Source organism: Eublepharis macularius, chromosome 8 (genome assembly GCF_028583425.1).
Source record: "Eublepharis macularius isolate TG4126 chromosome 8, MPM_Emac_v1.0, whole genome shotgun sequence".
Classification (NCBI taxonomy): domain Eukaryota; kingdom Metazoa; phylum Chordata; class Lepidosauria; order Squamata; family Eublepharidae; genus Eublepharis; species Eublepharis macularius.
The window spans coordinates 83056812-83081802 of record NC_072797.1 but is presented as its reverse complement, the minus strand read 5'-3'; the positions used below and the strand labels follow the sequence as shown (position 1 = coordinate 83081802).

The following is a 24991-nucleotide window of genomic DNA, read 5'->3' as shown; positions in this document are numbered from 1 at the left end:
AGCCTGCAGGATCGCCAGTCCTTGGCCGACAACTCGGCTGCTGGTGCCCTCTCCCTGTGAGGAACCTTCTTCTGATCCTCTGACAACGAGTACGGAGAGCAGGTGAACAGCATGTGCTAAGCTCTCCTCCATACTACAAAGTCTCTCCTCTAACATTTGTACACGTCCTGGGGCCGCCATGGCACCCACCGCTTCCGAATACTCCTGAGGAGGTTCATTGGGAACTTGGGTAGTTACCATATATTCCGCATAGGAAGCCATCGCCCGAGGCCACGGTCGAATTTCTCCCATGCCCCGGGCCCCGTTACCTTGTTCTTCTTCCAATATCCCCGCCAGGATTCCTTTCGCTAATCCGGTTACTGCCGAAATCCCAGCATCCACCGCTAAAGTTCGACTCTGTAATTGTACCCAACTTTGTTCAGTCGGCTTGTGTTGCCCCGTCCACGGGGTAACTTCCGCATAGTCCCAACTCATCATGTCGCAACGGGAGGTTTCCCACACCTGGGTACTTTCCGAACCTCTTCGGTCCCACTCTAATTGGTCGGCTTCTCGATTCCAGTGATACCACGGTTGGCTACTTGAATGTTCTGCTATCGATCCGACACTTCGTTTCCCATCCATTTGCGACTTAGTAAATACCGCACTCGCTCTCCTTTCCCTCATGTCTCTCGGCCTCGAACCCCACTGCCTCGGCGTGGGCAGGGATAGCAGAGGTTCTGCTGCCGCCCTGGGCCTAGTATCTGGTGCAAGGGTATATAGCTCAGTACGTCTGGACTCTGTTCCTCCCTGAACGGGTCGTGGAGGTTCCAGTCCTTCCGAACCAGGGGAGGTATAAGGATCAAACAAAGGGTCCATGTTGGACGCGGCCTTGGTATCCATCTGCCCCGGTTTAGGCATTGGAACAGATGTGATTCGTAACAAAATGTCAGACTGTGGCTTACTAAAAGTTGCAATCCAGCCTATCTCTTGCAATTAGACATGAGTCCATTGGTTCCAAAAGACTTCACTGAATATAAACAACCATTGTAGTCCACTGACCAAGATGCAATATCTTGGCTGGTACACGAGTATTGGTACGAATGACAGGCAAAGGTTAAGATACAGAATAGCATAGCTTAGCAAGTCCCATCCTCCCCCCATAGTTCTCAAAACAAACGGCTTGAAGCTGAGAGAGTGAAACTTTCCCAAGGCTGGAAAGGTTGTAGTCATAACATTCCTCTTCTTGAAGATAACTGTTACTGGACTGCTTGTCACCTGCAAAAGAAGAGCTTAAAACACTGACAGGATTAAAATGGAGTCTCTTTGGTTAGATCACATGAGAAACATAGTCAGACCTGACACTAAGAAGGGATTTTAAGAAATTTGCCCTCTAAGGGGGTAGAAAGGGGTAAAATGTGTTTTCCCAAAGGGATACAGCTTCTCCATGTGGTTGGCAGGCTGCTGCTTGCACCTCCGCCCACTGCCAGCTTGGCCACTCTTCCCTGATTGGGCCAGCCTTTCAAGGTCATTTGCATATGTGGGCTGATTGGGGCACAGAACATTCCACACCTCATCCACTCAACACACTTTGCTTTATTCAAACACCTTTGTGAAGCTCAAGTACTATGCTATTATACTACAAAATCAACTAAAAAAATGCCACAAACCAAAAAATGTTACGTACCCATAAGTATTATAACTGGATTTAAAGTAGTTAAATACCGTAGTAAAGCATGGGTATCAAGCTAGTCTTCCATATACTTCAAGGGTAAATCTTTCGGAGATGTATCTACTGATCTGATAGGGAGTGGGGGTAGCAGGCCATCTCTCCAAACAAATGATCCCACATATATTATTTCTCCATACAGACAATAGAAGGAAATCTTCAAATAATATATTCCATTTTTAATTTGCACTTTATACTTTACAAACTATAATGAGAGCTTTAATTCATAGGCTGCTGTTAGAAACCTCCATGCAGAGGAATCCCTCTATAGGATCTCCCTGTATTATGAATTTAATATTTTGGCTAAAGTTTTAATATTGTTTATGGAACTATATTATATTTCACTGTGCTTTACTGGGATTTCTGACTCAGAAGTCTGAATATGTTTAAATGAAATTTCTCTGCTCTTCTTGACTCTTGTCTCTGTACAAGGCAGGGGAAACTCTTTTAAACTTCCATTTGGTGATTTTTTTGTAGTTCCCTTCAGGCTGGGTGTAAATAAAGGATGTTTAATTTTGTGTTAACATTAAAGGAATAGCATTATTAAATCACAAGGAAATGTCACAAACTGCAGCTGCCCTGTAAAGTTTCTTTTAATTATATATATTTAAAAATAACATCTAGTCTTGTTACTGTAGCGTAGAGAAGGCATCATAAGAAGACATCACAATACTTTAGTCTGCTTGGTATTTGTACACTGAAGAAGAATCCCTCCAAACGGTTGGTAGAAGGGTTGCCAGCTCCAGGTTGGGAAATTCCTGGAGTTGTGGGGAGTGGAGCCTGGAGAGGGTGGGGTTTGGGGAGGGGAGGGACTGCACCAGGGTATAGACAGAGAGATCAAAGGTCTAACCTGGGAGTGACTATATGGGCCCCATTGTGGGATCAGCTAAATGCTTCCGTACAGCCAACCTAACTTCTTTATCTGCCCCCTATTTATTATTCATTAACACATACCCTTTTTCTCCATAATGAGGACCCAAAGCAGCTTACATCAGTCTCCTATCATCTGTTTTACAACAATCCTGTGAGAAGGGTTTGGCAGAAAGTATGTGACTGGATCAAGCTTCATGGCAGAATGGGGATTTGAACCTGGGTTGTCCAGATCCTAGTCTGAAACAATAACCACTATACCACTGGCTTTCATGGGGCAGTTGCTATTGAACATTGCCAAGCAGTTGGTCCTGGGTGAATCATGCAAGATGTATGGTATTGTTAGTGGTTGCTGCCAAGCTTGGCCCCAATGAGTCCTCTTTTAAAGGCTAAGATAGCCCTGGAAAGGGCCTTTTCCTCCCTCTCTCTTTTATTGACTGAACCAAGGTTTGAAGGTTGGCAATATTGTCGTGACTGCATAGCACAGGCTACTCACGGCATTCCTTTCTTAAAGTTACAGGCACTACTTCATTTATTTTGAGTTTTTTAACCCCTGAATGTATTCCTCTTTTAGTTAAACACTTCCCCTATATGCTGACTAATTACCCCAAAGTAGTGATAAGGATTTTTAGCAGTCCTGAACTGGAAATGAAAAGCCACCTATCTTGGCTCTTGGACAGTTTGGATTGGACAAATGGAAATTCAAGTTTATCCTGTTTCCCAATTCATCACTCTAATACTGTCTCTCTCTCCATCTGGTGTAATTTGAGAATTTCTGAAGGGGCCCACATCTCAAAAACAAGTTTGTGTTGTTTAAGGCATATTTCCTCCTGCTCCTCTATTTACTTAACTTTTGTTCTGCTACAGGCACCTCTGGTGTGGCCAGGGACAGTCCAAGGATTTTAAGTGCCCTACAGTAGGGTCCCCAAACTGCCCCTTCCTGCAACATAGGCAGGTGAAAAGACGGTGCCCACCCTCCTGCCATAGAGAGAAGGGAAAGTAGCACCTGGTCTTCTTGCCCCACTGCACTGCAGAGATAAGCTTCTGCCAAATATCCTCATCCACTATTGGTGGGATATGGCAATGACTGTCCTCCTAGGGCAGCATGACAGGAAGCTGCCATCCACCTCACCCCTCATGGTCAGGCAAGGTGATGCACAGCAGAGGGAATGAGGAAGAGGTCCATCCAGGCCTGTTCTTTGTACCCCGTAACAGAGAGGGAAGGAGGGATTAGGTTACCCACCAGTTGCCTCTGTGGCCAGGGATACCTCCTGGGGCAGGTCCTGATGCCACAGATGGCTGGACAGGGGTGGGGACTGGGGAGCTTCTCTTCATCTCTGGTACAATAGGTGTAGGGCAACCTAGTGGATGGGCTGGCCCTGGGTTTGGATCTTATTAGTGAATTCAGTTAATTTTTTCCCTTGTAATTGAGACTGATATTCTGCTTTAAAATAGAATATGCACATAAAATACAATTGGCTAGATTTGCTTGGCATAATATATACTACAGATTCAGAAAATACAGTGAAGTGATAAAGAGTTTGAAATGAGAGATGGTAAAGAAGTAAGGCCATGACAGGAGGCATACAAGAGGATGAACATGAGGTGTTGGACTGTTAGAAAAGAGCATGGGCACCCCAGTCCTCAGCCACTGGGAAGACTGCCCAGCCATGTTGTCACAGTCTTTAGAGAACGTTTCCAACTCCTTTCACTATAACTGTGCATCTTCTTAGAATGCTGATAACTGCACCTGAGGAGAGTTTTCACGTGCTTGATAAATCTGTGTAAACAGTCCCAACTACAACTGAGGGTCTCTCTAGACATGCAGGTTTTTAAAAGAGTTGGGTCTGGGTTTCAAAGACCCAATTCAAGTTCCCTGCAGTCACATAGCAACTGTATAGAATGGCTTTTAAAATATAAAGGAGAGCCCAAATGGCTTCAGAACACCACTGCAAGGGGAGGCAGAGCTCCTGCCTCCCCCCTCAAGCCATTACCCCATGTCAAAATAGCACAGGGGAAGGTTATTTCCCTGTTTTTACTGCTCCACTTGCACAGAATACTCCACATGGAGCAGCAAAACAGAGGACCCACCACTCCTTGCAGAAAGCCCAGAAGGAAGGGGGAAGGAAATAGTGAAGGTGGGGGGCAGATAAAGTTTAGGTTGGCTGGTAGGTAGGAAAGAGAAAAGCAGGAAAATGGGAGAGGTTATGGGAGTTTCCAGGGGCGGGAAAGGGGAAATAGAGGGGGAAAGGAAAATAAGATGCCTCCTACAAGTCTTTGTAGGCCCTTTGCTTGTTTGGTCTTATTTTTTTCTTGAAAATGCCTTGGTAATATCAGTGGGTTGCTAGAGTTGTCATTTTTAAGGGTCTGACTACCATCCCAGCATTTCTAGAAGTTGTATTCTTAATGGGGTGGTGGTGGAAGCATCATTTGCCTAATGCAAATACACGGACACTAAAGCACCATGCAATACATAGCTCACCATTTCACGTTTCCTGTGGTAAATGCTGAAGTGTGAGAACACATTATCATACAGTTATGTTTTTATAATATATCTTTAATAAAGAACAAGGTCCGCCTGGGCCTATACTTCAAGCAAGATAAAGAGCGGAACATTTACAACTATTGTAGAGGAAAAACTGTTTTATTTCACTGTGAAGAAATTGTAATTTAACTTGTCAAATTTTTGGCTGAAAGAGACAGCAAGTTTGATTTAATTTAATTTAATTTAATTTAATTTAATTTATTATATTTATATTCCGCCCTCCCTGCTTTCGCAGGCTCAGGGCGGATAACAAATACAAACATGTTTAAAAACATTTAAAAACATTAAATAATACATTTAAAAACATTTAAAAACATTAAATATAACAATTCATGCTGCCCAGTGGTTCATACATGCCTCTGTGTTTGCATAGGGGTGATGGTTTAACCCCCCCTTCACGGGGGGGGGGGCGGGCACTGCCCGGCGTTAGCCATATGCCTGGTGGAATAGCTCTGTCTTACAGGCCCGGCGAAATGCAAGCAAATCTTGCCGGGCCCTTGTCTCGCAAGACAGAGCATTCCACCAGGTCGGGGCCAGGACTGAAAAGGCCCTGGCCCTGGTCGACGCCAGGCGGGCCTCCCTAGGGCCAGGGACACTTAAAAGATGTTTTCCTCCAGAGCGGAGAGTCCTCCGGGGCTCATATGGTGAGAGACGGTCCCTCAGATACGTCGGTCCCAGTCCGCGTAGGGCTTTGTAGGTTAACACCAAAACCTTGAACCTGATTCGGTACTCCACTGGCAGCCAATGCAGCTGGCGTAGCACCGGTGTAATATGCTCCCACACCGGTGCTCCAGCAATGACCCGCACTGCTGCATTCTGTACCAGCTGTAACCGCCGGATCAGGCCCATGGGAAGCCCAGCGTAGAGCGCGTTACAGTAATCCAACCTAGAGGTGACCATTGCTTGGACCACTGTAGTCATGTCACGGGGAGACAAATAAGGGGCAAGCTGCCTGGCCTGCTGAAGATAATAAAAGGAAGACCTGGCAACTGCAGTGATCTGGTCCTCCATCTTCAAGGAGGAATCCAGAATCACCCCCAGGCTCCTAACCCTCGGGGCCAGTGTAAGTGCTGCCCCATCAAGTGTAGGAAGCTGGGGTCCCAAAGCCATCTCCCCACGACCCACATACAGGACCTCCGTCTTCGTGGGATTCAATTTCAGCCGACTTTGTCTCAACCAACCAGCCACAGCCTCAAAAGCACGCTCCAGGGCATCAGGGGCCGATCCAGGCTGCCCGTCCAACAACAGATAAAGCTGGGTGTCATCCGCGTATTGGTGACACCCAAGCCCGAAACTCCGCACCAGCTGGGCGAGGGGGCGCATATAGATATTAAATAATAATGGAGAGAGTATCGCTCCCTGTGGCACACCACAAACCAGTGGCCTACGAGATGACACCCTCTCCCCGAGCGCCACCCTCTGTCCCCGATCGTGGAGAAAGGAGACCAGCCACTGCAGTGCTGTCCCCTGAATCCCCACATCGGCAAGGCGGTGGGTCAAAAGCTCATGATCGACCGTATCAAACGCTGCTGACAGATCCAGCAAAATCAGCAGTGCTGATCCGCCCTGATCCAGATGTCTGCGGAGATCGTCTGTGAGGGCGACCAACAATGTCTCGACCCCATGTCCCGGGCGGAAACCAGACTGGAAGGGGTCTAGGGCTGAGGTCTCCTTCAGGAAATTCTGCAGTTGCTTCTCTGCCGCCCGCTCAATCACCTTCCCCAAAAAACGGAAGGTTGGAAACTGGTCGGTAATTGAGCAGGTCAGCAGGATCTAATGATGATTTCTTCAGAAGAGGCCGTACCACAGCTTCCTTCAGCGCCTTGGGAAAAACCCCAGAGCTCAAGGACAGGTTTATAATCGCCTCCAAGGAATTCCGAAGCCCGTCAACACTGGCTTTCACCAGCCATGACGGGCACGGGTCCAAGGGGCACGTGGTAGGCCGTACCACCTGCAGAATCCTGTCCACCTCTTCCCCGAAAAGAGGGCTGAAATGATCTAATATGGGTCCCGAAGACGGCCAAGGGGCCTCTAGTTCATTTACTGTATCAACTGTGGCTGGTAAGTTGCGGCGGAGAAGCAAGATCTTATCAGTAAAAAAGCTCGCAAAAGCCTCACAGCTTATCTCCAAATTCAACTTTTGATGGTCTCCACCTGATTGGGAGACCAATGAACGGACCACATTAAATAATTTAGCTGGGCGAGAGCTAGCTGATGCGATGGAAGCTGCATAATACTCTTTCTTCACAGCTTTCACCGCCATCTCATAGAACTTCATAAACAGCCTATAAGATGTTCTTGCTTCCTCGTCACGAGATCGCCGCCACACGCGCTCAAGTCGTCTTAGCTCCCGTTTCTGTTGCCGCAGCTCCTCCGTATACCAAGGAGCCCGGCGATTCCGGCAAATTGAAACAAATTCCAGAAGGTGGTTTCAAGTCAAGCAGAGGATGAACATTTTAAAAGTCTGTTTCCTCACAGAGAAGATTTTGACCCCAATCTAATACACTGACTTAAAAATAAACATAATAGCTGTTAACATGGCAGGAAAATGGTTTTTCCATGAATGGGTTTTTATATCCTACTTAGTATTAAAAATGTCATTGTTACACAATCAAGTGTGTTCAGGCTATGGCAGTACTGCAAAGGATTTCAGTAAAATTAGGTGTGACTTTGGTTCACATTTACTTATTTGGAAAATTTCTATGCTGCTTCTCCAGAGACCTTACTGATTCCTTCCTATACACCTAAATATGGAGTTATATCTAGGTGTATTCACAGGCACAGCAATCATGCATTAGAGATACTGGAATTCAGTACAGAATGTAGCACTTGGGGATTTTGAAGACCAAGGTTGAAGACCAAGGATCCAAAGTTCCCAGGATCCAGATGGAGTGGTATGTATGTGTGATCAGTTCCCCTGTTAGGATGGCAGTTTTTTGTGGTGGGTGGAGGTGGAGGTTCAGTTGTGGACGTCCTTGACCACTTCCTTGCCATGGCTGAGATGGTGGATTATAGGGAGGAAATTGCATTAGGGCCACTTCCTGTTATTGGTGAGATCTCACTTGCAATCCTAAGTCTCTGCTTTACAAAACTGGCTTTCGTGGGTGAGATTCTGTGCTTCTTGGGAGATACAGAACACACATCTTTGCTCCTTATAGTGTCTTTGGTCAGCTATCTGTGAAATGTAGAAGGATGAGCTCCTGTTTCCCTCCCTGTTTTAATTACTGAAGTCTGGGTATGGCTAGAGGTGCCAGCTGTTGGGCAAGAGCTAAAGGGCTCTTGTTTTACAGCCTGTGGCCTTGAGTGAGCTGGCCTGGGTGGGTCCTGGAGTTGTGCTGAAACTGGCTGCCCTCCAATTAGATCTTGTCTGAAAGAGGAAAATGTCCATCATGCTGAATATTGTTAGTGTGAGATCATCACTGATGCCTTGGTGCATTTCTTGACAAGCAAAATGCTGATCGTTGTGCCAGGCACAACCGGTAGAAAGAAGAGTTCCATACTGACTGACTTCTGTATGTGGTTCTGTTGTAGCCATGCACTCCGAGCAGATAGATGCTGCACCATCCTGATGGGATCTCCAATATCAAGAATAGAGGGTAGGTTTTTCCCTTATAGCAAGTGCATCCCTAAACGTAAGAAGTAAAGAAACTATTCATTTATATGTGAGCAAGTGAAAGGGTGATTCAAGCTTATCAGTTATTTTCTTGTCTTCAATGTCCAGTTTCTGAGAGGGGGCCATGCTGAAATATATAATTTGGGGAACTAGCATGAACACATCTCTTTTGGATTTATTTGGGTTGTTCAGAATAGCTTATCTGAGGCCTTCCATGCAAGGACGCAGCAAGCTAAGTCCAGTATACTTATTTATTTACAAAATCTGAATTCTGTTTTTCTACTCAGTCAGGGCCACTGAAGTGACCAACATTTAAAAGAAAAATTATAATGCTCTGAGTACATTTTAGTATTTCCACGTGAACTATACATAGTATCTGCCACTACTTCAGCATAACCAGATTTATGATTGTTTGGATTGCTGTCAATTATGGATTTTATTTACTGCCCATGGTCTATGTTGCTACTTTCTGCTGTAGTACATAAACTAATAACTTGCATAAATACATAACAAGAAAGAGGGGAGATGAGACAAGAGAATGATCCATCTAGTGCTTGGGATCAGATAAACTCTGCAACATACATTCAGTGTCAGAGTGGCAGTGGCAGGCTCAAAATATAAGATGCGATCAGAGGTGGCTAGGAATCCTCTTTTCAACTGATGCTTGAGAATGATTTATTAATGCAAATTTGGGGCATTTGTTGCGCAGTTTGAGCAGATCTAAATCTAGAAAAGGGTTTGAACAAGCCAGTCATTTAAAACATAGCTTCGTCTCTTAGCACAGCAAAGAATGCTAAGCAACCCCAAAAACACTCTCCAGACATTCCTTTTATTGGAGCACTGAAATTGTTAAATACACAAATACTTGGGGTTAACCCTAAATATTTCTTTTGCTAAAGTAGCATTTACAGCTCCTGTACATTTTGTGAATCATCACAGGATGCAACTTTGGTTTGCAGTAGCAGCTTCAGAGATCAGCAAATGCCTACACCCCATAACCCTTTTTGAGGTAATAAAGACCAGATGGAAGTATTAAAGGAGGAGGGGAGACAAAGACAGTCCACCATTCTTTGCAGTGACCAAGATCACATTTCAAAGTGTTTTTTTTAAAAAAAATTCCAAGCTTTTTCAGCCATACATCCAATTCTAACTTAACTTCCTTGTGCATTACATCTAATCTCTATCAACTGAGAACTGCAGATGTCAGTAGGAAAACAAACCTTTAAGAATTATTCTATTATTTTTCAATGTTCCTGTTGATTTTGTTTTCAGTCTTTGAGGGGCTACAAACCAAAATGTATATACTAGCTAACAATCTAATTCACTTGTAATATTTTGCTAACATTCTAGGTAGATGGGGGAAGAAGTTATTCATCTTCTTATCATTTACAATAAACAACGGAGATTGAAAAGACACAACATTCTTTATTGTGATTTCTGTAGGATTCTTAAGCTAAAATGTGAACCTGTATATGCAACTTGCCTTGGATATCAACTTACATTCCATATTCATTTTGAAAACAGTAAAATCAGTCTGGGAATGAGCCTAGCTGATAAGACATCCACCATAGTTCTCAACTGAACAACAGAAACTAAAGATCACAGAGCAGTTAATTGGGGGTGGGGGAGAGATCCATGCATAATCTTTATAGATCTATGTAATTTTCTTTGTGGTATTAACCATTAACTGCAGAGATCGAAGCCACCTTAAGAGAAAAAAATTAGATCACAAGCCACTGCAGATTATTTCTAATTAAAACTTTTTCCTCTTTTGTTAGTAGAGGCTACTGGTTTATATCTGCATTGGATTGTGAACTATGACAGCATGAAAACTCATGTAGCTACACAGCAACTGAAGCATTAGTAACCATAAATTTGTCCAAACGTGTATCAGAGACAGCTCAGGGCACTTACTTCCAGAAAAGCCACTCTTAAGTTTCAAGTCTGGTAGACAATGATCATAGCACTACAAGGTGAACTATGTACATTTGCTCCAGTCTCCAGGTCAAGCAGGACACTGAGGTGTTACAGTGAATTGTGCCAGACCCTGACATTCTGCTTTCCTCTTTGGGCACATTAGTTGCTCCCGCCCCCCTCCTCCCTCCTCTTTCTGCAACATCGATAAACTCCTGGTCAAGCTACATATCCTAGTCTCCTCTTTGCAAGGAAGTGCCTTTTTAGCTTCAAATCAGCATCCTAACCATAAGCAGCAAATGAAACTACATTTAGCCTATTTGGCCACAATTCAGAAGCCACATTTTGCTAGGTCAGTGGGATTTTGGCTAAGTGGCTTTGGCACTACAACCACTGAACTCTGAAATTAGTTCAAGTGGAACAGCAGCATAAATTTAAGTAGCTAGACCGGCTACCTTAAAGCCATCTAGAAATCTAATAAACAGTAATATGAAATACTTTTATCTGAACAGATTTAGCCTCATTGAATTTAAGTCCTAATATTAACCTAGTTTGAAGAAATGACACAAAACCTGAATCAAATATATGCTTTTATTTTAAAAAAATATGTCTCAAATATACTACTGGAATCCATGTAGCAGCAACCAAAAAGGCACAAGAGTGTAGAAACAATCCAGAGTACAGAGTCTTAAAATGAGTCTCTGTCAAAAGTTCAGAAAACCTATTGTGAGGATTCATATTATTTGAAGGATAGGGAAGAAAGTATGCTGTAATATGAACTACTGCTTCTGTATCTGTTCTCACCAGAAAATTTTTTATTGCAAACCTCAGCAGAGAGATCATATGCAAACAGTTTCTGAGTAAGAAAATAGAAACTTCCTGACTATGTGGAGGGATCTGTGCTCCTGAAATTAAATACACGTCTTTCTAATTTAAGATTTTTAGCATACTTTACTAATAAATAGAGTATACAATAGAGAGATCATGACCTAACTTACTTCACCAACGATTTATAGCCCGACTAGATTATGGCAAAGGATCTGTATTGATTCTCCTGGTTGAAGACACTCCCTCAGAGCCAGACCGGTGTGTGTGTCAGGCCCACAGACATTCTGCATATGCACTCTCTTTCAGCCCAAAGTGAAGGGAGCAGGTCTGTGCACAAACCCTGGTGAGTACGTGGCATTGCTGGGTTCTCTGAAATGAGTATCGTTTAAGAGCTCCAGGTCTCCACAGAACTGATGGATTAGGGCATACCAGTACACACGATGAATACATGGGCATATCAGGGGATCCATTCATATTTCCAGTAATATAAAATTAATAGCTTTGTTGTGAGAACAGACAACGTATGGAAATTTGACAAATGATTAGAAATCTGCCTTTTCGGGAAAAGCCATAAACAATATTAGATAAGATAGAAAATGTATCAATGTATAAATTTCTATATACCCAATGTAATATAAGCTATTTAAATTTATAATTCAAAAGCAGGATTCCATATTATTTAATTATCTCATCTGAAAATGAGAATAGGAACATTTGTGGGAAAGGGTTTTTTTTTTTTAAACAATGCACTTTATTAAGAATAGTTGAATTAAACAATATTCTGCAAGTTTCTGCATTCTTTCCATGCTCAGTAGCTTTACACGTGAATTCTCAAAAATAGTTTGTTTTGCTTTTTACACATTCACAGAACTAGGGAAAGGAATTGTGCCCTTTAAGAACAAAAGTTAAACCACTGTAAAATACCAGTGTAACAATGATCCCCAATTTAAACAGTACTTAAAAACAGAGCTGAGTTATATACAAACAGTGAGTGTTTATTATTTCCATATTTGACACATTTTATTTGTTCTGGAATGGCTCAGTGAAAGTCAAGCTTTCAGTTCCATCAGCTGATAAATCCACAAGCCTGAGCCTTTGGAGTGTAAGCCAATCCACTCAGAGTAAAAAATAGGTATCCCAACTGTGTGCAAGAAACAAATATTCCAGAGTGCCGATTTTAATTCAGTACAGACTCTGCAGCTTCCCTGATAAGTGAGGCAGCTTTGTCCAGTTCCAGGTCTGTTTGTTCTACTGTCACGACAACACGAATGCTGCAAAGGGCAAAACACAGGACAGTCAAACTCTTAAGTATCTTTACAGGCTGCTGCTTCCCGTGGGCCAGCTCATCTGAGCAATGTTTTCATTTCATATTAGAGCAGTAACAATTGCCCTGGTCAACTCAATACAGACTATGAAGCCTAGGATGGGAAACCAGCTCAATCGCCAGAAAATGTCGCAAAGAAAAGTTAATACTGCTGCTTGTGATTGTCTTATTCATCCTTCTCCTCATACAAATTTGTATACAACATATTTTCGGAGATTTACTTATTTCTTTTCAAAGAGAGTTTTTTAACCATGCAACGGTCAATTAGCCATCTAAAGGATATTCAGTAAATCTTCAATCAAAGTCTGCAAATTCAGCAGACAAATCTACTTTGATTTAATAGTAAGATAACTGTCTACTAACCTAGGTAGTGGAAGATATTTCTCTTCTTTATCCAGATAGCGGGCCTGAGTTAATGCAATACCTCTGTTCATACACTGGGGAGGTAGATATGAAACCATAAACATCAAATGCTATACTGATGTGTTAACTAATAAAAATTCTAAATAATACCATGGTATCATATAAGTACATTTTAGTCATCGTTTTGCCATGTCTCCCCCTCCCAGCCAACCTCATTGTCCCTACTTGCCTTATTTTAACCCTTTCTCTATCAACCCTCATCATCTCTCCTTTCATCCAGGTATTTAAATACATTTCAAGTATATTTTTATTGATTTAATATAATGGAGTGAAAGAAGGGCTGAATTAAACTCCAGGCACCATCCTGTCAGTACTCTGCAATGTCAACTGTTAGTATTTTTAAATTCCCTAACCAGTCCTTGGAAACTGCGGGAGAGGGGGGATGTCCTTTCTATGGAACCCTTCTAGTAGGCCATACTTCTTGGCAAGTCTATGGGCCATATGGGAAGAATCTTCCGATTTCATGCTCTAGATAGGATTTCTGTCCCCAGAGTGCAGCTTCTGAGTCCCCTATCCCACTACAGCCCCAAATGCCTCTGACATGCTGCTCCTAGGGGATGGAGGACCCTCCCAAGAATAGGCTGAAAGGTTATTACAGAAGGTAGGAGCCATTTGCTAACACTGTTTGCCAACTTGCTGTCTGACATGGTACTGCCCAGAAAAGGCAACAGCTGAGCATCTTCTACTCTTGGTGTGCTCTTATCTTTCATGTACCTCTTAAAAGGCAAGGACTTTTAAGGTTGTAGATATCTGTTACTTTTCAAATGCTATTTAATTCCAGATCATATTATAACTCAATGAGACAGTGCTATCAATAGCTTTTTAAAAATACAGAACATCCCTTTACTTTAATTCACTTTAGTTTAATTGCTAGACTTGAAATAATCTTACATAATCCACAATTTCCTTCAACAGCCTCATGTCACTGTCTCGAGTTCCAGTGCTCTCTTCCAGCTGGAGGTGTAATGCTGGAGAAAGTGACTGTCCTATGACTCGTAGACCAGGAATCCTAAATAGAAGCCAACACAACAAAATCTACAGGCCTGGAAACTGAACTGTGCATATGAAAACACAAGCAGTGATTTAATGTGCACGTTACTTTATCATAGCATCACAAACATGGAAGATACAGTTTACTGTGCCCAAGTCCAATCTTTTGTCTCAAGACTGTACTGTCCATTCCCACTTCATTCTCTCTTTGCATTTATTCACATAAACCAACACACAAGGCATCACAGAAAAGAGTAGGACCAAGGAGAGCATTAAAAGCAGGATTCCTCAAGTGTACAGAGCCTGGTTACAGATTACAAGGAAGTGTGAATAACCCTTCCAGTGTCTTAGCTGCCTATAATCTTCTTTCCACATTTTGAATCAGATAACTTGTTATTCTAAACAAACAATCTGTGAAAGCGCTTTCTTATCTGCTATGGTACAGCATGCCAGAAAAGCTTTCTTGGATTATAACATCAGTTTCCCAACTGTGATATTATCTAGTTCCAGACAGCACACAACTTTTAAGTGGTTCTGAGAAGTCTGCATTGTTCTTCTAGTGGCCTCCAGTACTTGGCCTTTGCTGTAGGTGCCAAACATTTAAACAAAAACAAGAACTGCTTGTTGCCCGAAATGATGAAGAGATCTGGCCTATGGAACTGAAAGAAATAAGTCCACGCCCCTCTGTGCACAAAAGGCCACCTAGACAAAGCTTTATGAACAGTTTTAGCTCATCCCTGATCACCAAAAGGGAACGAGGCAAGTAACATGTAGCTGCTCTTAGCCATATAGGTAGAAACAGGCTACTCTATGAATAGCGAAAACATCTCTTTTCTTGGTTTATATTTTTTTGTTATTAGTTGAGCATTAGAACTCATTTTATAACTGCCAGACAAGTGGACTATGACCAAATAGGGGAAAAGATGTAAGAACACACATCCAAGTATTATTGAAGTCATGCATTAAGAATGTTGATTTAAGTCAGCACTGTGATATCACCCCAAATTCATTACATTTGTTAAAGATCTCAGCACAATTATCTCTAGAGAGATCTCAGTTTCCAACACTGACACTTTAAAGTTACTAGTAAAATGTTTATTGCTAAAAAACAGTTAACAATGCTGCAACATTCCTGTGGAAGCTACTTAATAACAAGATCTCACTGCTGCCAAAAACACACTCATACTCAAGACAGAGCAATAGCTGGATAACAGTAAAACACAAGCAACATCCAAATGCCAAGAGGAGCACAACAGAACATTTAAAGAACAGTTCAACAGATTATTACACGGGCATGCAACGATCTGGAGAGGAAAAAGGCATTTGAGATCACCTTAAAATTCAGCAATTACCTTGCCCCTAAATAGTCATACGAATGAAAAAAGTTATCCCATCTTTTGTAGCCAATCTACCACTCCATGTTAACATGTGAATTGTAGCTGATGGACAGACAGACAGCATAGTCAACATAGTCGGGGACAATTGGGCAAGGCAGAATCTTAAAAGGAGCTTCTGTGACATATAACAGCCATTAAATTAAGCATGCTCCAAAATGGCCACTTTATGCGATGGACAATTAATTCTAAATTTACAGTAGACAGAATAGTGTGCAAGAGTTTGTCACTAACAGGGAAAAGTGTTTTTCTAAAAGCTGTTCCCTATAAGAATGCAAGGTAAGAGAACATGTCTTGACACACACTTCTAGAAAGCACATCAAATGGTCCACATCAAATTTTGACAGGCCTCTAAGTCAAAATAGGTCATTAGCATGCTTCAGAAGTGAAGACAATTGAGTGGTGCAAAAGGTGGATAGAAATTAAGAGTACTTTAAAGTAAGAAGCCACCTTTGAACTTGAGCCAATTCAAAACTTGTGGGTATGGCTCAAACAATAGTGCTTTGTAGTAAACTGAATATGTGAGGACTGCAAAACAAATCCCAAGTTGATATCCAAACTCCTTCTGTCAGTTATTTAAAATAAACTCTCATCTGACTCAAGTACACATCCAGCTAAGAAAAAACAATAAGCAAAGGACTACCCAGAGATCTACTAGACAAAATGTCAGTTAATGCTTGTGCAAGAAAAGACAGACTGTCTTGTCTAGATACTAAATAATATTCTCAAATGAGCGACTGGTGTAGTTGTGTAACATGTATGATAGAAAAAACCTAGTAAAAATATAGGAAAAGTCAAGGATGGATGGATCAAAAAGATGTGCCTGACAGAGTGGTGTGTATACTGCTGCCAATACTCTTCTCTGAGGCTCCTTGAAAGAAGGTACCCCATAATCCAAGAGTAAATCTGTCACAAATCTGAATCAAGATGTCGGACGCAATACGTCGGACTATCTGGCGTAAAAATCTACTGAAATGAACAGACATTATCTTTCATATATAGACACTTGAGCATGTAGATGGAAGAATGCATACTAAATTCTTATGTTTTCCACTGAGATGTCCTGGAAATTATATTGATTTAAGATGAATTAGGGACAGACTGCCCATAGCAGTCTGTATAGCTGTACTGTTTTAGAAAAAATAGCACCTGAGGAAAAAACTGGTGTCTGCTTAAGGTATGGTGGCAATTTTGGTCAAGAGTGGAAGATGTATTTTCTGACAACAAAAGCTTCTCCAATCTTTGTTGTAAAATACCAAGAATATATTCACTCACCCCTTTAAAGCTGTATGCATTTTCTTGCATTTTTGTTGTAAAACATGGAAAATACCTAGGGAGGGGGTGGGGGGAGATACAGAGAGAAACAGTTTAGCAATAAACTGGGAAAGCTGCAGAGAAAACAAAAATATTTGGCTTTTTAGATGCACAAATGTGGGCTGCATATGCTGTCCAATATGATGGGGAACAGATGACATGTCACAATGGGACCCTGACCCTTTTAGTATGATAACCAAGAAACAGAACTTCCCTCTCCTGCAAACATTGTAGCCTTCTAAACTCAGTTTCTCCAGATGTTGACTGAATACACTCTGAGGGACAGCAGGCACCAGCATGCTGGCCTTGCCTCCCCCCCCACCTCCCAGAATAATTGGCGGAGTGTCTTCATGCTGCAAATGTCTGTGCATACGGTCCCTCCCTGTGATCGGGGTCACTATTTACTGAATGCTGCCAATCATGGAGTGGGTGGGTACACACAGATCCTTCTGTGTGGGGCTCTTGCCCACTCTCCCTCTCCACATGTTTAAAAGGCAGAGGTGTGTACACAGCTTGGGAGATCTGAGAACAGCAAAGAATGGTTACTGGAACTGACACAAAACTGTCAGCTATGCAGCAATATTCTAACCTTTGAGAAGACCACATTCTTCCTAGCTCTACAGAAAGAGGTTATAGTCTAGGTCTCTAGAAAACCACTCTGTTACTGTAGAGACTACCTTTCTGCTTCCCCAGTTAAGGTGGCATACTGAGCAATTTACAAGGGACATGGAGGAAATGGTCTTGAAAACTGACAGGAAAGGAATTCCAGCCTCTAAATTGTTTCATTTGCTCTTTTTCTGTCTCTGTTCCCTACCTATAATACCTTTCTTGGGATGTGACAACTGGAACTGGGCATAATATTCTAAATGTGGTTATCCAGAGACAGATGTGAAAGAGTTTTGTCTGTGAGCATCACTTTGTAACTAGTTTGAAGCAATCCCTCCCTCAATGTTTTACTATTATCTGCTGTTATCACTAACAAACTTTATCTCCAGATCATTTATACACAAGTTAAATGATAAATCTCAGTTACTTTTCGATGCAGTATTTGCACTTCATGCTATGTGTATTATTTTTCAGAAAAAGATACCTGGATTTTCTTCCATGATATTCAGGGCCTCAATAGCAGCAGCAGCTAGGAGGGGAGGCAGAGAGGCTGAGAAGCAGTAACCTTGACCGGACAATCTCTGGGGGGGAAGAGCACCGAGTCAGCAAAGTTAAAGCTATCCCTAAATGATACATATAATCCTTTGACAAGACAAGCTGAATATATTTAGTTGTTGGGGATATCTATCCTAAGATCCAATCCTAACTTACTAGTACGTGCAATAGCTAGATAAGAGCTCAGTCTATGATCTGCAACAGCATTTTCCATTCCATTGAGAAAACAGCATAGAGTCCTCAAAGGATTTTTTTTGCACTTCAAGATCAAGAACATACCTGGTGGTCAATAACAAAAGATCTTCCACAGCAAAATCCTCCAATAGAGGCCAGTGAATTTTCCATGTTTGCACTTATAAGATCAATATCATCCATCTATTGTAGAATACAAAAAGATATCACAGGTTAAAAAATCAAAGAGCCTTATAGTGCAACCTTATGTAAATCTGACTTCAATGGGCTTAGATTGGACTAACTCTGCATAGGACTGTACGGTTAAGTTTATCCAGATAAACATTTAGGCATCTAATTTGACATTTGATTCCTTCAAGCCCTCATATTCCTGACATTCCAAGTCCATGATAGACACTGATTAACTGCAATTTCAATTGTAAAGAAAGTCTGCTCAAACCCACTTGAACACAATAAAGTATGGACCCAAAAAAATTACTATTATGATGATAGAACTTTGTAATAAAGCAACTTTTCAGGTACATATTTTCATGTTTTACAGCCTCCTAAGCATGACCCTGAATGAAAAATGTTTTTAAATTGATCAGGAAAATCACCAATATATAAACTAAAAAATATAAATTTCAGATGACAGCAACATTGTCAGTCAAGTCACCCCACTCCCTTTTAAACAATTTGTTCCTAACCTGGCTATTTCCATATAAGAATGAAATGGGTTTGGCTTCAAGATTCAGCTAAGTTCTAGAATATTTAGTTAATGGATTTGACCAAAGTGCTGTTACAGGTGTTACAATGAACCTTACAGAAGAACTGGAATGCAACAACAATTAAAAAAAATAGTGACCAAACAAGCCCATGCAACCCCTTTTGTTTATTTTACTTCCTGTGGCAGAGCTACCATGGAGTGCTATTCCAGAGGGTCCCCTCAGTCTTCGAGGAGTGGTTTGTGGAAGAAGGGGGATACTAAAGACAGCCCATGCATACAGCCTTTTGAACTCAGTCCAGTATTTTGTAAAATGCCAAAAAACAATATGGCAAGTTAGGTAAAAATGCACAGCTTGCAGCTATACCCACATATATGTTTCTTGGAGATAGCAGAGAGGAAGAATGGCACGGTATAATGCATTTTTCACATTGGTATGCTAAACTACTTTAATTATTTCATGAAAAACTACATATGTATTTCCAAATAAATATGCTTGTTGTGTCTCCATCAAGAATCTGTTTTAGATTAATGTGAATGGATAGAATTCAGAAAAGACACAGATGACCAACATAAATCCAAATGGGCAAGTTGAAAGTAGCAATGGGGAGAAATCTGTATGGAGAAGTTCAGAACAGACTCTTCCTCACATTTGAAATGTCTCATGCCAGTACAAGTTTAAACCCAGCCTCTTTTGCATTTAGGCCTGAGCTGAATGGGGCTCATCTCAACAACAAGGCCTCTGTGCTTTCCTTGCTACTAGCATTCCTCCTGAAGTTACCTGGCAGTGATGATGGCAAGTTGTCTCCACCCTCTGCTCCCACTGGAGTGCCTACAGCGCTGCTATGGTAGGACCCTAGGAACAAGGAGTCCTAAAAAACACAGGCACCTCATCCAAGGGAAAAGTTCTTATTGGAGCCTCTACCATCTCAGGTAGAGTTGCAGTAGGGTAGGGATGTTGCAATTTCTACTTTTCATAATCTTCATTCCAATTTTAGTATATGTGCTGCCGAAGCAAGCACTACTTTTCATAATCTTCATTTATGGGTGCTTGAAAAGATCTGAAGCTTCCCTCCCTCAACCACTGTTACGACCTCTTCTTTCTCTTAGGTAGATTTTGAATTTAATCTTTCCTTTACACCCTCTGGGTTGATTGCTGCCACCAAGGTATTTTATTTACATTTTCCAAGATATTTTATTTAAATTTTCCCTTTAGTAATGTGCCCAGGTGTCAGGCTCCTTCATGGTTCTATGTGGCCCTGAGGATAGGAATGGGATATAGCAATGACAGATGCTCTGGGATATAACAAAAAAAAAGTAAACTTTTATTTTTTCAAGAAGCATATTGGTTTCATAAGAGCAGTTCTCAATTCTTAAAGTTCACTTAAACTCATTCACACAGATTTATTCTAAGGCTTCACACACAGTTTGCCTATTTTTCCCTGACTGAATGTTCTTTCACAAACATACTCAGATCAGGTTTCCACATAGGTTATATTTCTCTCAGTAATACTTAAACATGCTATGGCAGCACACAGCTAGCCTTTATTTTCCTCACTCAATATTTCTCTCAGAACTGCTTAAATTTACTCAGGCTGCACATAGCTTGCCCGCTTTCTCTTGACTATTTTCCACAGAAATGCTTAAACCTGCTCAGGCAGCACACAAAGAGAGGAGCTAGCCTCTCTTTCCCTGACTGAATGTTCTTTCACAAACATACTCAATTCAGGTTTCCACACAGGTTATATTTCTCTCAATAATACTTAAACATGCTCAGGCTGCACACAACTAGCCTCTCTTTCCCTGACTAAATGTTTTCTCTCCACTCTCAATCTAAAACTGCCTTCACTCCACCCACACTCTCAGTCATCAACCAATCATATCCCTCTCTTTCACCCCCACTCTTCACCTGTATCACACCAAGCATTTAAAGACACATGCACACACTTACTTAAAATCATTACAACCACTCACAAGGAAAAAGAGAAAAATGTGAATACAAGTCAAGGTGAACCAGAGGAGCTTACTCATTGCTAACTGCAACACAGCATTTAAGAAAAAACTGTGACAGTATGATGCTTTACAGTTTATATTAATAAAAATGAAACTAACAAACCAACCTACATTAAATCACCATGAAAAGTAATAATTAAGGATTGATAAACAAGATTATATACAAACGACGTGAGATGGCACTCCTCAATGGCTGCAAAGCCAGTGCTTTTTCTTCCTAGCACCAAATACATTTTTCTCTACAAGAGCCAGGCACTTACTTTTATTCCAAAATGTTCTGTGACGCCTCGTCCATGTTCTCCCAATACTCCAAAGGAAAGACTTTCTTCCAAAAATATCCTCACTTTGTATTTGTATTTTAATTTTACCTACAAATATATTCAATTTTCAAGTGACACAGACAACACAAGGTTACTTATGGCTTGCAACTAGGAACAAACTTCAGGCACAAGAAGTTTAATTATTCCTGTTGTCAGACATGACAGTCTGTATCCAACTCTGCAATTTGGAGGACTTAAGGAGCACTTAAGTTTTCTTAAAAGGGAGAGGCAATTTCTCTTGATCCCCCCCTTGTGCCTCACCCCACTGAGCCACCAGCAATTTTATTCCTGAGGATCAGAAGACCCTTAGGAACAGCAGAGGGAGAAAAATGGAGGATCTGAAATGGGAGAGGAGAACCGGCAGAAAACGGCCCTTAAATCTTGGGAACGTGTAGCAGTTACCTAGCTAGATCACTGGTCTGTAATTCCTACCCACTCAAGTTTAACATTCTGTAACCAAAAGTAGATGGTATCATTGGTACAAGCATCTTCTCCTCCCCTGCCTCCCTAGCAAAAAAATAAAAGTGATAATATGACTGATGATACCCCAATGAGTGGTTCTCATATAAATTAAACAGGTTTGAAAGTATTTTCTCAGTTTGTATAATTCAGTTTGCTTCTGTTCAAGTTTGGGAAAGGGAAACAGGGTTATGCAGGACACTGAAGCCCCATCCCCTGAACCAAGTGGAAAGCCTCGTGGCTCCTCAGCTCTAAAAGATGAATAGACATTATCACACACTTTAAATCTTACTGTCACAGCCAAAACTACTACAGATGTACTTGAAAAGAGCATGAAAGTGGAGATTCACAGTATGCTGAATTCTGTGACTTATGCAGAACTGCAGAGCACACGCAAGTTTGTACATCCATCGATTAAGCAATAAGCAAGAACAAATGCTGATTTGGCAAATCTGAATTTCAAATGTCTACTTCCTTCTGGAAGGTCAGCAAGGACACAAGACTGGAGCATAGCAACACCTGGATAGAAGACTATTTCCACATGCCAGAATTATGCATTCTGCCTTGGCACCACTGTACTCCATCCTCCTGTTCCACACACTATATGTCCTACTATTTACAGCTGGTAAGAGACACCGAAAGAGTACCAAACCAAACCTTTCATAATCAGTAAGCAAAGGTTTTTTTAAATTCTTATTTCAGAGTGCATAGTACTGGATTACAGATAGATGCTAAAAAACAAACAAAACAAAAGCAGTTACCTACTTACCAATTCTGGAAGATGGCAAACATCTCCAGTGTTAACATACAAACCCTCGACCACAATAAACCGTCGGGTTACACGTGCCTTTCGAGGATTCTAGAGAGAAACAAAGAGTGCAAGAAGTAAATGCATTTTACAGCTGTTTGTTATTTAGCTGATCACTTAAAAATGCTATCAAAAGTTGCCTGCACATTAAGAACCAGTCTCAGCACTATTAAAAGTCAACTACATCAAGCAAGTTTTCGGTGGGAAGATGATTTGAGGCTCAAGAACTCTTTAGGCCAGTAAGCCTTTTAAGTTCTTGAAATTATGTTTTAGCATTGACTTTTTATAAAAGTGTTGATGTACAGAGAGCTATGCAGGCTCCCATTATAATGCTTTAACTGCTCTAGTATAGATTCTGAGATGCAGTACAAACAAAACTTGCATGTAGAATAAGGAGGAACAGCAAAACTGTGTAGTTTGACTGGCAGATTTTTCTTCTATTTAAGTGACATCCCCACTCTATTTTCTCTGCCAGCTCCATCACAGTAATGAAACATAGCAGCCAAATCCATTTCAAATGTTATATAACATTCAGAAGGGCTTAAAAGAGAAATAATGAGCAATGCAACCGTTGAAATACTTTGCCTAGTTTAAAAGTGCATTTGGTTTCTTCAAAGGAATCATACCTTTTGATCTTCAATCTCTTGCTCTTTCAGTAGACGCTCAAGGTCAGCCATATCATTATGCTTAAAAAACTTAATGTTACTTCTGGATGCCTGTAATCCTTTCTGAATAGCAAAGCAAGCTGCTTCATCACTGTAAATATACAGAATCCTCTCAGTTCAACCAGGTTTAGCAAAAGAGAGCTCAAATGGCTTTTTCAAGACTGATCTCCTGCCTCAATACAGCTATGTAATGCTGGTTCACACAAAACATGTTATCTGGCTATCCAAGCAGTCCACTGTTCGCAGTTATACACTCATGTGGGTAAAACCAGGGTTGTAGTACTAGGCAATGAAGAATATGGTCAGCAGCAATTCCCATGATGACCAAAATAATTTGCTGAACAGTTATGTTCATAAGTCTGGATCCAGACTAAATTTCCAATCAGAGGAACAAAACTTTCCTGCCTTACACTGATCTCCGCAAAGAGACACAGGAGTCTGCAGCAGGAAGAGAGAAACTGCCAGTTTAGTCTGGATCCAACCAATGGGATTATTACTAGCTACACTAGGTGATCACTCAGTTCACAGATTTTGTGGATTAAAATAAGAAACCACAAAAAGGATTGCATCAACTAGCACAAAACACAGCATAAAATAAACCAAGAAGGCTTTTTAAAAACATTAAATAAATCCTGCTGGCCAATGACACAACTTTCCAAACTAACCTATGGGAATACTGAGAAACTATTGTAACAGCTGCTAGCAATTTTTAAAGAGTTTATTTTGAACCCACAATTGATTGTTAAAACCTAATCATTGCTTTAAAACATTTCACAAGTGATTAAAAACTGTACCGTAACAAGTACTTAAAAATCGTATCAAGACACAGCTTTGAAACTGACAAGATTAAATAAATGCTCTCAAGTGATGTTTAATGTAAATCAGTATCGACAATTCACATGTGAACCTTTGGGAATTCCATTCCACTTCTTTCTATGAGAAGATTTATGAAGGTACTTTTACAGCAGTTACTATATTGAACAGTTACTATATCATGTTCCCTGTACATGATTTCTCCCAGTTACAAGATCATAGTGAAAAATGTAACTGGATTGTACACACAAAATAACAAGCAGCAGCTGACAAACCTCCCGGGATTAGTTTAAGTAGAAAGAAAATAAGTTATGTTGCTGGTTACAGAAACTGCTGCGGCCTCACTGTGCAGCGCACCTTGTCTTCCATGCAATTCTGGATCTAGAGGTGATCCAGAAGCTTGCACAGGAGAGGCAAACACTGGCCACCTGCATATGTATACGGTCCATTAACTGACTTACAGTGCAATCCTGAGGAGGGAAGCCGAAGGCGCCCTGGAAGCCAACTAGGAATTACGCCGGTGTATCTTGGATTTACACTGGTGTAACCCCCTCCCCATGACATTGCTGCAGCCCTGTTCAGCCATGGCAGCTGGGCATGGACATAAGTCCCTGTGCCGGTGGGTTGGGGTGTGGGATGTGAGTAAGCTGGCTCCCTAAACAGTTCCGGGCACGGGAATGTTCTGAGCAGCGACAGAAAGTTATGCACCCACTGTGCAGGAAAAGTCAATGCCCTCCTGTGGTCTGGTCCCGCCCAAGCGGCCCAGCGGAGCACAGGATGCTAACTACTGTGGGGACCAATCTTCTTGCACCCTCATGGTGGCCAAGTGCTCTCCCCCACACCCAATCAGCTTCCTGCGCACCAGCCAGGATGCACATGATACCAAGGTAAGTGGGAAGGCAGCCGAAGGCTCTGCCCAAGACCCCCCTGCAGTGGG

General features: G+C 41.5%; 1 protein-coding gene across 1 annotated transcript in view; it reads right to left on the bottom strand.

The window, feature by feature from the left end:
• Positions 1-10138: 10138 nt before the first annotated feature.
• SPTLC1 (serine palmitoyltransferase long chain base subunit 1) overlaps positions 10139-24991 on the bottom strand; it is a 36936-nt gene continuing 22083 nt past the window's right edge. The window contains exons 7-15 of the mRNA XM_054986630.1: positions 23203-23332; positions 22538-22627; positions 21250-21357; positions 18361-18456; positions 18011-18107; positions 16882-16936; positions 14114-14231; positions 13163-13236; positions 10139-12746 (exon numbers count right to left, since the gene is read on the bottom strand). Coding sequence (XP_054842605.1) covers positions 12653-12746; positions 13163-13236; positions 14114-14231; positions 16882-16936; positions 18011-18107; positions 18361-18456; positions 21250-21357; positions 22538-22627; positions 23203-23332 — 862 coding nt within the window. The 3' untranslated portion in view covers positions 10139-12652. The remainder of the gene's footprint in view (positions 12747-13162; positions 13237-14113; positions 14232-16881; positions 16937-18010; positions 18108-18360; positions 18457-21249; positions 21358-22537; positions 22628-23202; positions 23333-24991) is intronic.